Here is an 18,046-nt window from a genome sequence, read left to right on the forward strand (position 1 = left end):
GCCTTTTTTATGGCCCACCTTTCACATCTGAACAAGACTACTGGGAAATCCACAGCTTTGACTATATGGGCCTTTGTTGGCAAGGTAGTATCTCTGCTTTTTAACATTCTGTCTAGGTTTGTCATAGCTTTTCTTTGAAGGAGCAGACATCTTTTAATTTCATGTAGTGACATGTGCAATGGCAAAGGCTGTCTTCATCCTTTCTGAGGCAAGTTTGAACTAGTTCCGTTATCTCTAAGTTTGTGCACTCTCTTTGGTATTGGAAGAATCTGCCCTGTTGGAGAGCAATGCTGAAGCCAGATAGGCTAGTTCAGTTCAGTTCAGTCTCTCAGTCATGTCTGACTCTTTGTGACCCCATGAATCGCAGCACGCCAGGCCTCCCTGTCCATCACCAACTCCCGGAGTTCACTCAGACTCATGTCCATCGAGTCAGTGATGCCATCCAGCCATCTCATCCTCTGTCTTCCCCTTCTCCTCCTGCCCCCAATCCCTCCCAGCATCAGATAGGTTAGAGCAAATGCCTATTGCTCCCTGGGGTGTGTGCACTAGGGTCATTCATGCAAGCTGGTCAGAGTTCCAAGCAGTTTTTAATCTGCTGTCTCAGCAAGCACTGTGACTTGAAGTAAACAAGCCTGTGTGCACACTCTTCAAGAGTTGAATCTTAATTTCCTATACCTTTCTAGTAAGTCCCACTGATTTTCAAGCCAGCTATCCTGAAGCTGAGTTTCCGAATATGTGACTTGAACTCATCACTCCCCAGAGAAAACCCACAAGCTTGTGATATCCATCCCCATCTTTCTTTGTGTCCCCTGCTAGGGGTGTAGGCCCTGGCCAGATTGCTTCTCCACCCTTTCTACTCAAATCTATGAATAGTGTTGACATAGTCCTTCAATTTTTATTTGTTTGGGAAGGACTTCTTTCCCTTATTTTTGAATATTTTTTCTTTTTTTTGCTCATATATTTTTGATTGGTGGTTTGTTTATATCAGCACTTTAAAAGTATAATTTCACTCTCTCCTTGCTATTTCTGCTGAGAAATCCATTATTAGTCTTGCAGGGACTCTTTTGTACATAACAAGTAATATTTCTCTTGTTCCTTTTAAAAGTCTCTTTGTGTTGGAATTTCAACAATTTGTTTACAATGTGTTTTGATTTAGGGTTTTTTTTTTTTGTGTGTGTATTTCTTTTATTTGGTATTTTTGGACTTTATGAATCTTGATGTCCATTTTCCATCCAGATTTGTAAAGTTTTCTAGCATTATTTCTTTAAATAAAATTTCCAGTCCTTTCTTTTTCCATTTGTTTCCTGGGATACCATTGTCTTAATCAGTTCAGTATGTTATACCAGAATACCATAGGCTAGGTGGCTTATAAATACTGCTGCTGTTGCCAAGTTGCTTCAGTTGTGTCCGACTCTGTGCAACCTCATAGATGGCAGCCCACCAGGCTCCCCATCCCTGGAATTCTCTAGGCAAGAATACTGGAGTGGATTGCCACTTCCTTTTCCAATGCTTGAAAGTGAAAAGTGAAAGTGAAGTTCCTCAGTTGTGTCCAACTCTTAGCGACCCCATGGACTGCAGCCTACCAGGCTCCTCCATCCATGGAATTTTCCAGGCAAGAGTACTGGAGTGGGGTGCCATTACCTTCTCTGGCTTATAAATAAGATACATTTATTTTTCTGTTTCTAGCAACTAAAAGTCCAAGATAAAGGTGCCAGAAGATTTGGTGTCTGGTAAGAGCCCACTTCTCTTGTTTAAAGGTACCAATTCAATTCATGAGGATTCTGCCTTCATGATTTATCACCTCCCCAAAGTCCCACCTTTAAGTACTATCACTTTGGGAATTAAGTTTCCACATATGCATTTTAGGGTACACATCTGTTCAGCATCCATAATGCATACACTGGTTCTCATGATTGTGCCATTTCAGTTCTGTAGCCTTTTTCTCTCTTTTTTATTAATTTTTATTTTGCTTGTCTGACTACATGATTTTGAGTAACTTGTCTTTGAGTTTACCAATTCTTTCTTCTGCTTAAGTATTATACTGAAACTCTCAATTGAGTTTTTCACTTGTATTATTGTATACTTGAGTTCTAGAACTTGCTTGCTTGCTTTTTTATAGTTCCTATCTCATTGATATTATTTTTTTCAGGTACAGTTTTCCTGATTCTCTGGTTGTTATCTGTCTTTTCTTCTATCTCACTGAGCTTTTCAAATAATCATTATTTTAAATTCTTTGTCAGGCAAACCACAGATCTCCATTTTGGGGCAGGGTTAGTTACTAGAAATTTATTTCTCCAGTAGTATTTTCCTGATTCTTTGTGTTCCTTGTAGCTTTGTGTTAATGTTTGAGTATTTGAAGAAGCTGCCTGTTCTAGTTTTACAGAGAAAAGCCTTCAGCAATAACTGTTTATAGAGATTCTGCAAATCTCTCAGACATTTGTCAGACATCTCAGTGCATACTTCACTACTCTCCCTCAAGTTTCAGGGTTTTGCAACTTCTTCCAATCTCATTGAGCTGTATTGACTATAAAAACCTTTTCTCCCTCTTTATCTAGGAGATAAATGGAATGCTGGCAGGCTGGGTGCAAGCCTCATTGCTCTTTCCTCTCCTGAAAGAATCGTGCACCATCTCTCAATATTCCAGAGACATGCAAGTGTCTGAGATCCACCTACTCCTATTCTTTAGAGTGATGCAGTGAAATGCTGAGAAACTTGGTATGAGATTGTCTTCCCTCTTTAGGAAGAAGTCTCAGAATTGCACACCTCTTCTCAAACCAGGGCTTTCCTGGTGGCTTAGATGGTAAAGAATCTGTCTGAAATGCAGGAGACCAGGATTCAATCCTTGGATGGGGGAACATCCTCTGGATAAGGGATTGACTACCCACTCCAGTATTCTTGCTTGAGGAATTCCAAGGAAAGAGGAGCCTCTTGGGCCACAGTCCATGGGGTCACAAAGAGCCAGACACTACTGAGTGACTGCCCTTTTACTTTTTTTAATCCTACGGTATCATGCAGACTGCTGTTAGGCCCCATATTTTGTCTTTGCTTTTAGCTTGCCTCCAGCATCTAAACTATGCTGGATGTCTTAGTCCTCTTAATGAAGTTTAAGCAGAAAATGGTCCCTCGGGTTGTGATCCAAAGGCTGGGATGTATGATGAGTATTTCTTTCTCATTTCTCTGAGGGCCAAGTTGTAGACAGGATATGTATAAAAATTTAAGGCTCCTATGTCAGTTTTTCTTTTTGGGATGCCCTCTAAATTATCTTGCTAGTTTGCACAACTATTTAATGCACTGAACTGGATCACATCCCAGATTACTGCAGCTACTAGACTTCTGTGTTCATTTGCACTAAGATCACAACAATTTTCTAATTATGTGAGACCGCTTTAGCAAGCAGTGGCAAAGCTGTTGGTTTTCACTGCCTTGTTTCACTGTCTTTTTTGAACAACCATTCAAAGTAGCTAAAGGTGGGCAATGGACACAGCCTGGATCAAAACAACTCAAACAAGCTATTCTTACACAGATTTTAGTAGTTTACATGAACAAACACTTGTAAACTTGTTATATAATCTTCAATCATGTAACAGAGCAGTGAAATAGTGTATTTTGTGCTCTTTTGTTGATTATAGGGGAGAGAATTTGCCCAGCAACTCACGTCTTATGATAAAAAATTAGAAAACCATCTCTTCAGTTTAGTTTGCAAATCCAAGATCATGTTCCTCAGGGATTCTGGAGGCAAGTCAATGTTCCAGTAAGATTCACAACCATATTTCAGATCCCCGGGAAGGATGGTGGATAGGAGGCTGGGCATGGGGAAACTCAGTTTACTTCAAATGTCTACTAGATAGTCAAGTATTTAAAAAGCATCTTTTTTTTCAGTTTTTTAATTTAAAAAATATGCTATGTTGGCAAGGCACTTTCTATTATTTAAACTGGAAACTCTCATTGTCCTAGTGCCCAAAGTAGCTTACAAACTCTTTGAGATAAATGATATAAAAATGAAATCAATAAACCAACTGTCCTATAAGAAATAATGACATAAATGAGACAAAACAGTATTGAGAAAGTGTAAGAAATGTTCATTGTATATTTGTGGAGTCTAAGTTCTTTTAATTGGGCTTCCCTTATAGCTCAGTCGGTAAAGAATCTTGCAGTGCAGGAGACCCGGGTTCGATCCCTGGGTTGAGAAGATCCCCTGGAGAAGGAAATGGCAACCCACTGCAGTATCCTTGCCTGGAAAATCTCATGGACAGAGAAACCTGGTGGATTGCAGTCCATGGGGTCACAAAGAGTCAGGCATGACTGAGTGACTAACACACACACAAGTTCTTTTAATTACATGTTGAAAGAACATGGAATTATGCAAGGCATAAAAAACAGCATATACTAATATAAACTGAAAATTTGAAATTTGGGTTAACGCAAATTGAAAACTTGAAAAGCTACCCATGATTAAGCTTTTGATTCAAGAAGTGTATAAAATTCATTTAAAAAATAGCTATTGACAAATATATATACAGTGTCCATCATGTTCCAAATCAATTTCAAAAAATCATATTACTTTGGTATATTGATTTCAAGTTTGGTATATTGATTTCAAGTTCATCCATTACAGATACATTGAACGTGTAACATACATTATAGATGCACTGAAGCTCTGTGTCCTCTTTGATCATCTCCCCTCAGTGTTCTCAGAGAGAGCACTTTCCTTACAGAAGTTATGTATCTTGCTTGTCATTTACAAAATATTTTTATTGTACGCATGTGTCCAAATTTAATATTTAACAGAGGTTTTTACTAAATGGTATCACACTGGTCATTTTGTAACATATCTTTCTCCGTAACTTTATTTTTAAAATATTTTAAATAAATCAGTATTAATATTGGTTATTGATGTATCTGCTTTATTTTATTAAATATTTAGGCTTCTTCTTTATTTTTCATGGCTATAATAGTGTTTATGATGTATATTTTTGTATAATCTTCTTAGAAGTCTTAAGTTAGTAATAACTTCTTCAAATTTATGAGAGTACTGAATTCTCCTCTGGAAGGGTTGCACTAATTTCCTCTCTCCTTTTCTCTCTTTCATTTATTTATTCACTCAGCAGATATTAATAAGTATGTATTACATGTCAGTCATAGTGCTGTGCTAGGAGAAAACAATAAAATAAACCCATTTGCCTATCAAGTATAAAACAACATAATATCGTTATGTTAGAAGCTGATATGTGTAATGAAAGCAGAAAAAAGAAAGGTAGGTGAGGATTAAGGGGAGACAGTATTGCACTTATAAATATGGGGGTGGGTCAATCATAATGGACAATGTTGTGCTAGAGTAAAAACCACTTCAACTTATCATTGACTTTTTTTTTTAATATAAATTTATTTATTTTAATTGGATGTTAATTAATTTACAATATTGCATTGGTTTTGCCATACATCAACATGAATCTGCCACAGGTATACACGTGTTCCCTATCCTGAACCCCCTTCCCTCCTCCCTCCCCGTACCATCCCTCTGAGTCGTCCCAGTGCACCATTGACTTTCAACAAACAAGTGTGTATGAGGTACCCACACTGTGAGTGTGTTCAGTGGGACTGGGGCTCCGCTCACCAAAAATCTCTCAGGGACTCAGGATGACGGAGCTCTTCATTGACTATTTTGACATTTTATTTTATTGAATCTTTTCATATTTGTGGTTATAGAAGAACCTTTATTGTTTTTTAGTCACTAAGTCTTGTCTGACTCTTTTGTGACTCCATGAACTGTAGCCCACCGGGCTCCTCTGTCCATGGGATTTCCCAGCAAGAATACTGAAGTGGATTGCCATTTCCTTTTCCAGGAGGTCTTCCTGACTTAAGAATCCATCCCGCAACTGCTCTCTTGGTAGTCTGATTCCTTACCTTAACTGAGGTAAAATGTGCACAAAACATTCATATGTACAGCTCATTAATGATGTCACATTAATTAAAATTTATTGAGAGAGAATTTCACAACTTGATGTATTCAAATATAGTAACTCCAACTGTGATTTTTAAAGATTTATTTTAGGACATCCATGGTGGACCAGTAGTAAAGAATCCTCCTGCCAATGCAGGGGACTTGGATTCTATTCTTGGTCAGGGAAGATTCCACATGCTTCAGGGCAGTGAAGCTCATGTGCCATAGTTACGGAAGACTGTGCTCAACAAACATGGAAGCCACCACAATAAGAAAACCTCATACTGCAGTTAAAATGTAGCTCCTGCTCACTGCAACTAGAGAAATTTTGCACACAGCAATGAAGGCCCAATGCCACCAAAAATAAATAAAAATTTTAAAAAGATTTGTTTTACATTTTAAACTTTCTTATCTACACAGAATTTACATTTTTAAACTTCAATTATAAACACATAATTTGTGTGGAGTTTTTGCTGAAATGTAAAAATAAGTAACTAAACTACAGGAATAAATGATATAAAGCCCATGAGAGTAGTACAAATGATGCACTGTGATATCTCAAATGTGTGAGAGTCCTCAGTGATGGAGGATAGAGAATGCAGAAGTTTTCATTTTAGCTGAACATGTAGGGACTCTTAGAATTTAGACAGAAACCAAGGGATTAAGTTCACAGAAAGGAAGGATACAAGAAGGGTTCAATTTGAAGGTACCAGAGACCTACGGGTAACAAAATTGGAGGGCAGGATGGGTTCTTGTAAAGAGCTGATTCTTATTCCTGGTGTTTGGACCTACTTGTCCACAGGATCAGACAGGGGCCTGAAATGAATTATTCAGTCTTTGTACCTATGACGTGCTGAGAAAGGTTCAGCACAGTGCCCAGAATCAAGTCAGCACTGGTAAATATTATTTTTTCATGGCTTTTTCCATTTCTGAATTATGTAATCTAAGTTTGATGCAGCAGACCTTCAAGGGAAATCTTTGAGCCTTTGAAGTTAGGAATAAGGGGAAGGAAGATCACCCTGTCATGGAGAAAGCTTAGACCACATTTGCACATTAGAACTATAGATGTCTTGAGATTCACAGAAGCATAGGAGGTACATAAATGTTGCCTCTTTTGTTTGATTCTGAGGAACTGACACCCAGAAATTTTAGTGGCATGTCTAAGATTATGCAGTTAGAAGTAAAAGTAATACTTGAACAACAGTTCTGCAAGTTTAAACCAAAAAAATTTTTTTCTATTATAAAATCCCTTTTGCTGCCATCTGGCTTCCTCTATCCTATCCCAACTGCATGAAAATAGGAAACTGAGCAGAATCAGAAAGCTGAGTTGTTGATAACATTTTAAACTCAGGTTTCTTTGAGTTTGAGAGTCATATTAATGAACTTAGACACAATTAGAAAATACAAATTGAATAAGTGTTTTATATAAAGCTATAATGGGCTTTTAAATCTGCCATGTGGCATGGAGAAGAGATATGAACTGAAGATACAACACCTGCATCTTCAAGTATTAGTATATTTGTTATACTATGGAGCATCTGAAGCAATCACTGGATGGCACAGTGTCACACACAAGAAGTATACAACTACAGAATGACCACAGAATGTGTGAGGAGAAAAACACAGTTTTAAATCAGTTCTGGGTCAAGTTCTGACTTTGTTGATTATATTCCCCAAAATACTTCCTTTCTGAAATTAAGATTTATATTTATAAAGAGAGAGAACATTTTAAATAAGCATGAAAAAGGAAAAATGTGATTTTAATCTGAGTAGTATATTTTAAACTTAATGTACAATATCCTTATGGAAAAGGAAGATTGATTGCTTTTTGATAGGTGCAGCACCCAAGTGGCAAACACATTCAATTGCCATGTATACAATGAGTGGAAAATATACAATGTAACTGGGAAACCAAATGGAAAAACAAAAAACAAAATGGATTATGAGAGTGCCTTAAAAAAAGTAGAGTTCCAAGGATGAGCTGACGGTGGGTAATATGAATAAACAAGAAACTTCAAAACTCCCCCTTGCTTCTCCAGTCTTGTTAGTTTTTATGCTTGTTTAATGCTACGAAGGGCTGAAGAACAAAATTTTATCCCAATTCCCTAATGTGAAAAAACTGATGATGTAACTTTCCCACTTTTTCTCCTGAATTTAAACATGATTGCCTTGGCTTTGGAATTGTAAAAGCAGCTTCACAGGTGTGACTCAGATTTACTCTCTGAAGGAACAGGAAGGACTTAAAAGGTATACGCACTATATTCTTTGCTTGTTTCATTCCTGGGATGTGGCTTGTTAGCATGTTTCCTCAGAAACTGATAAAGGAGCAAACAAAATAAGGAGCAAAGACATCTGATTTCTGTTGCTATCCTTAATGTAATTCTGACTTTAGATTTCCTGAAGTCACACACTTTTATTTATTTATTTGCTCTAAGTTCTAAACTCTAAATTTTGCTCTAAGTTCACTACATTACACTTTACTTATCCATGTATTTCAAATATTATGTGAACTTTTCCTCTACAAATTTCTCTAAACTGGTGTGCAAATTTCTCGAACCTTGAGACTGATAAAAAGTCTTTCATTGAGCACCTGAACTTTCCATAACCTAGAACTCTATCCCTAACTTAAATAAGTATAGGATAATTAGGTTAAGTATAATTCAGAAAGTTGAAAACTGAAATATTCAGGCAAAGCAGTTGTTGAACAAAACTGATAATTTTTAGACAAGAGTATTTTATTAGTTTCCTAAGAAAACTGAGATACAGGACTGGAGGGATCAAGATTGGGTTGCAGCTTTGTGTGTGGTTAAATCAGCTACTCCATCCAATCTTATTAACTCCTATCACTCACTCATTCACTGTGCATGAAATATCTAATATTTTAGACACTGTTTTGGGAGAATAAATGGCATGAGAAAAAATGTTATTCAATTCATTCTAAACTAAAATAATTGCTATTCAGGACATATGTTACTTAAAAAAAAATTCCTGTAAAAATCATTTGTCCAAATGAAACTTAACATATTAAATGCCTTAGATGTTATCTTGGGGCTTTGAAGGGGACCAAGCAGGACATTCCTGGACTCCTGGCCTTTATCAGCTCTGTATCCTGATGGCCCTCCTTGCTCTGTACAAGGTCTGCACACTGAGTACCCTTCTGTCCTGCACCAGATCTATACGTCTTCTGGCTCCCATATTGTATAAGACTAATCTCCTCTTGCTTTCTGTCCTGCATGAGGTCTTCACCTAGAGCTGGTCTCCACAGTCAGGCTGGGCAGTCTCTGCTCTGATACCCATGGTGGTTCTGCTTTATGGAGCTTCATTGTGCAAGAAACAGTTGAGTAAATTGAAATGTTTAGTGAGGGGATGTGGAATTAATGGAAACATGACAGAAGAATATTTAATGATATTTCAAATTTCAGTAAACTTAACTTATATTAGTACAATTAACAATATTAATGTTGACATTAGCACCAGCTTTGACTTCAATTTCTGAGTCCTGGATGGCCTACTGTGCCCCAAAGTGGAGTGGGAGCTTTAGTGAATGATTTCATTCTACATTCATATTGTGTTAAAACGTACTGTGTGTTTCTTACTCTAGTTTTCTAATCATCCTATGAGATGAGTCCTTTTATATTCTCAGTTTGGGGGAAAAATAAGTAATTTACAGAGTGTAAGCAGCTTGTCTGTTGGTATAGTTGTCACCTCCCCAGGTCCGTTTCATAATCTCCTCAAAACTTGTGACCAAAGTGCAACCTGGCCTTTCAGAAATTTGAACATTTAACTTTACATCAGTACAATCTCATATTTAAAAAAAATAGTTCTAAGTACTCTTTTGGAAAAATCTTAAACAAATATGTGCATATGAAATTTCTAAAAGTGATGGCTCTCCTTTTCTTCTTCAGTGAGAACTGCAACCATGTGCTCAGGGAATCAAAATTCACAGAATCAAACGTTGAATACTGATTTCATCCTTGTGGGGCTCTTTGGTGAAACCAAACACACCCTCCTCCTCTACACTGCGACCTTCATCTTCTTCCTGATGGCCCTAGCTGGGAACGCCCTCCTCATCATCCTCGTCCACCTGGAGCCCCGCCTGCACACCCCCATGTACTTCTTCATCAGCCAGCTCTCCCTCATGGACCTCATGTACATATCTGTGACTGTGCCCAAGATGCTCCTGGGCCAGGTGACAGGAGATCACACAATCTCTCCCTCAGGTTGTGGGGTCCAGATGTTCTTCTATCTGACGCTCGCTGGAGCTGAGACTTTTCTCCTGTCTGCCATGGCCTACGACCGATATGCTGCCATTTGCAGACCTCTCCATTATCCCCTGCTGATGAGCCAGAGGGTCTGTGAATGCCTGGTGTCTGGATGCTGGTTCCTAGGAATGGTGGATGGTTTGTTGCTCACACCCATAGCCATGAGCTTCCCCTTTTGTCATTCCAGAAAAATCCTGAGTTTCTTCTGTGAGGCTCCTGCCTTGCTGAAGCTCTCCTGCTATGACATCTCCCTCTATAAAATGCTCACGTACCTATGTTGTATTCTCATGCTCCTCATCCCCATTGTGGTCATCTCAAGCTCATATGCCCTCATCCTGCACCTCATCCACAGCATTAATTCAGCCAAGGGCCACAGGAAAGCCTTTGCCACCTGCTCCTCACACATGACTGTAGTGTTACTCTTCTTTGGTGCTGCGATTTACACCTACATGCTTCCTGATTCCTACCACACAGCTGAGCAGGACATGATGGTGTCAGCCTTTTATACCATCATCACCCCTGTGCTGAACCCCCTCATTTACAGCTTCCACAATAAAGACATCACAGGTGCTCTGAGGAGCAGGATTCAATTAGGACTGAGCCTAGAGAAAGTTGTAAAGGGGAAAGTCTAGGAATGACCACAAGTCTTTTAACTTTTATATTATCCCTCCTTTCCTTTTTTCTGCTTTCATTTGTCTGCTGTTTACAGGGTCCCCCAAACTAAGTCTAGTCATGTCTTTCTTCTTTCCTATGCCTGTGACATTTCTCCTCCATCCTGTTTATTCATCCTAATTTATCACATTAAATGTAACAGTCTTATGGTTCTTTTATATATGAGTCCTTTTATCCTTTTTGTCAACATTGACATAAAGAAAACTATCTCATCTCACATCCCAAGTTTATCAATCATTTTAGTATGAGACTTGATTTTGAACAATAGCAGTAAAAGTGAATTACTATGAAGTCTTCAGGAACTACTATATTCATGAACAAAATTATACAAGTGTCTAGTGTTTTGGGAATAATGTGAAATTAGGAAAAAGTACATTTCCTCTGATTAACGTAACAAGAAGGAGACTTGGATTCTCAATTGTTGAGGTACCACCACTTGGAACAGAACCTTTATCTTGCTATCAAAGGTTAGACATTGGGTATTCTCATACCTCATACCTGCTGCATGTCAATAGACTGACAAGTATTTTCTTTACATGGTATGTTAACTCAATGCTTTTGCTACTTGTTTATGATTATTCCTATAGTGTTACATAAGGAAATTGTCTGAATATGGAAATAACTCCACCAATGAGGGGAAAGAACCTATACCTAAAAAATGAGAGTTTATCTAGAGGTAGGTAAAATTTTAGTTTTAGACACTGCTGTGATTACATAAATAAAAGAAGCAAAACTGCCCAGACTGACACTATCAAACCATTTTAATAATCTTATTATTAACAATATCATTAGATAAGTCTTAGATATTATCTTTCCAATCAGTTTGATTTTTGCTTTTAATGAGTGTTTGATTTATGTATTTGTCATTCAGGAACACAAAGTGCAAGGAAAAACAAATATTGATTTTGAATTTACCCACAAATAGAGGGACTGTTGTGATTAGATATAATGAAGTGAAAAGAATTAGTCTTGAGGTTAGTTCAAAATCTGCCTCTTTAGTTCTCAAGAGCTATGTGGCATTTGTGAACTTGCCCAAGCCCTAGCAGTTGCCTTATAATCACTTTTGAGATGGGGAAAGCAAAATTTGCTATTCAAGTTCCTTGACAAATATGGAGGTAATATGCACAGGCAGTCCCTAACACCTGTTGCAAACTGTGATTTCTATTCCCACCTCTGTATTTTCTACTCTTTTTATTTGCCTTCAAGTGGTGGAGCTGTGAGAGAGGGTGTAGGATCAAGGAGACCTCTAGCTAAATCCTAGCTTGCTACACAGCAGCTTTAATATCAAATTACTCCCCCCCACCCCGCTATCTTGATTTCTCTACCACTAATAGAACTAGCAACAGAACATCACCATGGTACTTTGAATATTAAGTGAATTTAATTCACTTGTCCAGTCCAGGGCTCAGTCCCTTCAACGGTCTGTTGTCCCCTCTTAGGTATGACTGGATAAACGTGGCTTTACCCCTGGCTCTGACTCTGTATGTCAGAGCCCTGGCCCTGCTTATTCATGAGCATGAAGGAGCCAGTGTAGACTCTGTCTCATGAGAAAAGTTCGTGAGCTGATGTTGAATTAAAGAACAGTATTGCTGGCCTTTTAAAATCTTTCTATTAGAAAGGTCAGTGTAAGTACTTGGTTAACCTGCAAAACTATCTCGTAAAACATTTATTTTATCTTTTTATCACAAGTCTAGTATTTAACCAATGTTCTTTCATTTAATATCAGTGTCATTCTGCTAATTAAACCCTTTGAAAATCTTCCTAGGCTCTTGGTTTATTTAATCATTTATTAAACTTTTATAGATTACTTGCAATGTTACAGAAACTCTGAAGTTTGTGAGGGACACAGCAGAGGCCAGAATGCAAGCCCTTATATCTACGGGTTTATTTCCTAGTAGAGAAGAGAGCTGTGCAGACTTGGGATCCCAGTCATAAAAACTATGAGAGCCCTACAACATCTAGTAGGGAACATCAGATTTGAACAGTGATTCCAGAATAAAGATTATATATCTGTAAAGAGACAAAGGAACACTTCAAAGAGGAAATGCTTGTGAGAAAATACGAGTATAAATGAAACAGCGGAATTAAATATGCATGTAGAGTGGCATGAACAGAGAAGCTGTAAGAACACATATTTTACATATTATATGCATATTATTTGAATATCATATATTATATACATAACATATACAAAATTCTTAATATCATTCAATTTTTGATTACTCTAAATGCAGAATAAATTATGTGCAATATTTATGTTCATATACTGCTTTTGAACTGCGGTGTTGGAGAAGACTCTGGAGAGTCCCTTGGACTGCAAGGAGAACCAACCAGTCCATTCTGAAGGAGATCAGCCCTGGGTGTTCTTTGGAAGGAATGATGCTAAAGCTGAAACTCCAGTACTTTGGCCATCTCACGCGAAGAGTTGACTCATTGAAAAAGACTCTGATGCTGGGAGAGATTGGCGGCAGGAGGAAAAGGGGAAGACAGAGGATGAGATGGTTGGATGGCATCACCAACTCGATGGATGTGAGTTTGAGTGAACTCCGGGAGTTGGTGATGGACAGGGAGGCCTGGCGTGCTGTGTGACTCATGGGGTCACAAAGAGTCGGACACGACTGAGTGACAGAACCGAACTGAACTATTAATTTATATAAAATTAAATATATATTAAGTATATTAATAAACATGTTTACAATATTTATTCTAAAATTAGAGTAACTGGAGATTGAAGGAGGGCAAGGATAGAGACACTCATACTTAAGAGAAAGTGGTTGTCCATCCTCAAGAGTGAGGTATTGGGATACCCTACTTGCATAAACAACCATCTGAAAGATTTCTGAAAGGTCTTCTCAAAAAATTTTCCCCAGCTTTTCTTCTTTTTAACAATTCCATCTGTGAAGTAATTGAACAATATTTTTTATCAAAGAATAAAGCAAATCATCCTAATCTCTAGGCTTCTATATTCTTCCAATCTATTGCATAATTTCTATAACAAAATTTTAATGTGAAAAGTAGTATTGAAAAGTGTGCAAAGACTTTAAGGATGCATCGTATGGAATATTTGCAAATGAATCATCCAGGGCCCATCCCCCAAACCTAGAATGAGAATTACTCTGGTGCCTGGGAGCTCTCAACCTGTTTATTCAAGACCAGCTCTTGATGCCAAGTAGTCATTATTTTGAATTTTATTTAAAAAATCATTTTATTGTTTTTATTCACAGATTTATTACCTGTTTTTGTACATCTAACAATGTCAATTGATTTGGTTTACATATGGATTAATCATGTTGCTTGTATTTTTGCCTTTCTCTTAGAATCTCTTTTTATTATGTTTAAAAAATTCATCCATGTTGTTGAATCATGGATTTATTCATTTTCTGTGCTGTATAAAATAGAATTTTCTGACTATACTTTAATCATGCACTCTTGTGCTGATGAATACATATATTGTCTTCATTTTTTTAGCAGTTACGAACAATGCTGCTATTTTTGTATATGTGTCCTGGCGGTATGAATTCTTATATCCCATAATCAATAAACAGTTCACAGAATCAGTAAGTATCATGTAATTTTCTGGCTCCCCTAGTGATGTCCTTGTTTTCACTGCTGATAATAGTTTATGATTGTTTGTGGTTTCTCTCTTATTTCTTGATCATTTTCAGCAGAAGTTTATCAGTATTATTTGTCTTTTCGAAGAACTGTCATTTAGTTTGTTGATGTGCCTTATTGTATGTTTTGTTTCTTTTACTCTCTTTGGTTTATGTTTGCCATTATATGACATATTTTCTTTTTTTAGTTTTTTTAAAAAAATTATTTTAATTGGAGGCTAATTGCTTTACAACATTGTGGTGGTTTTTGCCATACAATCACATGAATCAGCCATGGGTGTACATGTGTTCCCCATCCTGACCTTCCCTCCCACCTCCCGCCCCATCCCATCCCTCAGGGTCATCCCAGTGCATTAGTCCTGAGCACCCTTTCTCTTGTATCGAATGTGGACTGGAGATCTATTTCACATATGATAATATACATGTTTCAATGCTATATGATATTTTTTAAAAGGATGTTTAAGTCATTGAATAAAAAAAATAGGCTAACATACATATTTAAGCCTCTAAATTTGCTTTTACTTGGTACCTTTGAAGTATCCTGTAGGGCTGATATGTGAATATTTTATTTGGCCCAAATATTATTTAAAATAATATTTTATCATCTACAAACATGTGAGACATTCTTATTTATGTTTTAATGCATTCTGAATTCAAACTCTGAGTACAGAGATTTAATCTTCTGAAGTGTTTTACATCCTATATTATGGGCCTTGTGTGATCATTTTTTTGGTGAAAATTCTATGTTTTCCTCTGTCATTGAATGTAATGTTTTTCATGTGTTCATTCAGAATTCTGATGTTCAAATTTTATTAATTTTTATTTATTTCTTCTATCATAGAGAAGGGAATATGTTATAATCCCCCTCCTGCTACTTAGTTCTCTCTGTAGTTTTTTGGTTTGTTTGATATATTGTCTTTGTGTTTAGTCGCTAAGTTGTATCTGACTCTGCAACCCCATGAACTGGCACTAATTTGGCTCCTCTGTCCTTGGGATTTCCCAGGCAAGAATAGTTGAGGGGGTTGTCATTGCCTTCTCCAGTTGATGTGTTTTAGGGATATTTTATTAGGTTTATAAAACCTTTTAACAGGCTGTCATACATTTTATTATGTTTAAGTGATTTTTTTTGTATTTATTAATGAATTTTCCCTAATTTGTCCAATGAACCAACTTTCTTTAGGTTTACTTTGTGTGAAATACCTTATCTCATTTTTTTTTTAACCTCAAATTTCTCTGCACTATGCAAAGGGCAGTTAGGATTTTAAGATAGTTGAACCTCATTTTTGCACTCCCAGTTCAGTTCAGTTCAGTCACTCAGTTTTGTCTGACTCTTTGCAACTCCATGGAATGAGCACGCCAGACTTCCCTGTCCATCACCAACTCCTGGAGTTTGCTCAAACTCATGTCCATTGAGTCGGTGATGCCATCCAACCATCTGATCCTCTGTCATCCCCTTCTCCTCCTCCCTTCAATCTTTCCCAGCATCAGGGTCTTTCCCAATGAATCAGTTCTTCACATCAGGTGGCCAGAGTATTGGAGTGTCAGCTTCAGTATCAGTCCTTCCAATGACTATTCAGGACTGATTTACTTTAGGATGGACTGGTTGGATCTCCTTGCAATCCAAGGGACTCTCAAGAGTCTTCCCCAACACCACAGTTCAAAAACATCAATTCTTCTGCCCTCAGCTTTCATTATAGTCCAACTCTCACACCCATATATAACTACTGGGAAAACCATAGCTTTGATAAGATGCACCTTTGTCAGTAAAGTGTTGTCTCTGCTTTTTAATGTGCTGTCTAGGTTGGTCATAGTTTTTCTTCCAAGGAGCAAGCGTCTTTTAATTTCATGGTTGCAGTCACCATCTGCAGTGATTTTGGAGCCCAGAAAAGAAAGCCTGTCACTGGTTCCATTGTTTCCCCATCTAGTTGACATGAAGTGATGGGACCAGATGCTATGATCATAGTCTTCTGAATGTTGAGTTTTAAGGCAAATTTTTCACTCTCCTCTTTCACTTTCATCAAGAGGCTGTTTAGTTCTTCTTTGCTTTCTGCCATAAAAGTGGTGTCATCTGCATATTTGAGGTTATTAATACTTCTCCCAGTAATCTTGATTCCAGCTTGTGCTTCATCCAGCCCATCATTTCACATGATGTACTCTGTGTGAGAGTGAAAGTAAGTCTCTCAGTCATGTCTGACTCTTTGCAACCCCACAGATTGTACAGTCCAAGGAATTCTCCAGACAGAATACTGAAGTGGGTATCCTTTCCCTTCTCCAGGGGATCATCTGAACCCTGGGATCAAACCCAGGTCTCCTGCATTGCAGGTGGTTTCTTTACCAGCTGAGCCACAAGGGAAGCCCAAGAATATTGGAGAGGTTAGCCTATCCCTTCTCCAGCAGATCTTCCTGACCCAGGAATTGAGCTGGTGTCTCCTGCACTGCAGGTAGATTCTTTACCAACTGAGCTATCATAGCAGCCCTCGCATAGAGGTTAAATATGCAAGGTGACACTATACAGCCTTGATGTACTCCTTTCCCATTTGGAACCAGTCTGTTGCTCCATATCTGGTTCTAACTGTTGCTTCCTGACCTGCATACATATTTCTCAAAAGGCAGGTAAGGTAGTTTGGTATTCTCATCTCTTGAAGAATTTTCCACAATTTGTTGTGATCCACACAGTCAAAGGCTTTGGCATAGTCAATAAAGCAGGAGTAGATGTTTTTCTGGAACTCTTTTGCTTTTTTGATGATACAGTGGATGTTGGCAATTTGATTTCTGGTTCCTCTGTCTTTTCTAAATCCAGCTTGAACATCTGGAAGTTCATGATTCACATATTGATGAAGCCTGGCTTGGAGAATTTTGAGCATTACTTTGCAAGCATGTGAGATGAGTGCAGTTGTGCAGTAGTTTGAACATTCTTTGGCATCGCGTTTCTTTGGGATTGGAATGCAAACTGACCTTTTCCAGTCCTGTGAACACTGCTGGATTTTCCAAATTTTCTGGCATATTGAGTGAAGCATTTTTAACACCATCATCTTTTAGGATTTGTAATAGCTCAGCTTGAATTCCATCACCTCCACTAGCTTTGTTCATAGTGATGCTTCATAAGGCCCACTTGACTTTACATCCCAGAATGTCTGGCTCTAGTTGAGTGATCACACTATCATGGTTATCTGGGTCATGAAGATCTTTTTTATATAGTTATTCTGTGTATTCTTGCCACCTCTTCTTAATATCTTCTGCTTCTGTTAGGTCCATAGCACTTCTGTCCTTTATTGTCCTTTATTTCATGCCCATCTTTGCATGAAATGTTCCTTTGGTATCTCTAATTTTCTTGAAGAGATCTCTAGTCTTTCCCATTCTATTGCTTTCCTCTATTTCTTTGCATTGATCACTGAGGAAAGCTTTCTTATCTTCCCTTGCTAATTTTTTGAACTTTGCATTCAGATCAGTATATATTTCCTTGTCCTTTGCCTTTCACTTATTTTCTTTTCTCAGCTATTTGTAAGGCCTCAGACAACCATTTTGCCTTGTTGCATTTCTTTTTCTTGGGGATGATTTTG

General features: G+C 37.7%; 1 protein-coding gene across 1 annotated transcript; it reads left to right on the plus strand.

The window, feature by feature from the left end:
* Positions 1-9,860: 9,860 nt before the first annotated feature.
* On the plus strand, positions 9,861-10,835 carry LOC120864504 (olfactory receptor 2T3-like). Its single transcript, XM_040241574.1, has one exon. The coding sequence runs from the start codon at positions 9,861-9,863 to the stop codon at positions 10,833-10,835; it is 975 nt and encodes a 324-aa protein (XP_040097508.1).
* The last annotated feature ends 7,211 nt before the right edge of the window (positions 10,836-18,046 follow it).

The sequence above is a fragment of the Oryx dammah genome, unplaced genomic scaffold (assembly GCF_014754425.2).
Source record: "Oryx dammah isolate SB20612 unplaced genomic scaffold, SCBI_Odam_1.1 HiC_scaffold_5, whole genome shotgun sequence".
In the NCBI taxonomy this organism is placed as follows: domain Eukaryota; kingdom Metazoa; phylum Chordata; class Mammalia; order Artiodactyla; family Bovidae; genus Oryx; species Oryx dammah.

What these genes read in the sequence shown, in the direction of transcription:
- LOC120864504 (XM_040241574.1), top strand. Translation starts at nt 9,861, where the DNA reads ATGTGCTCAGGGAATCAAAATTCACAGAATCAAACGTTGAATACTGAT.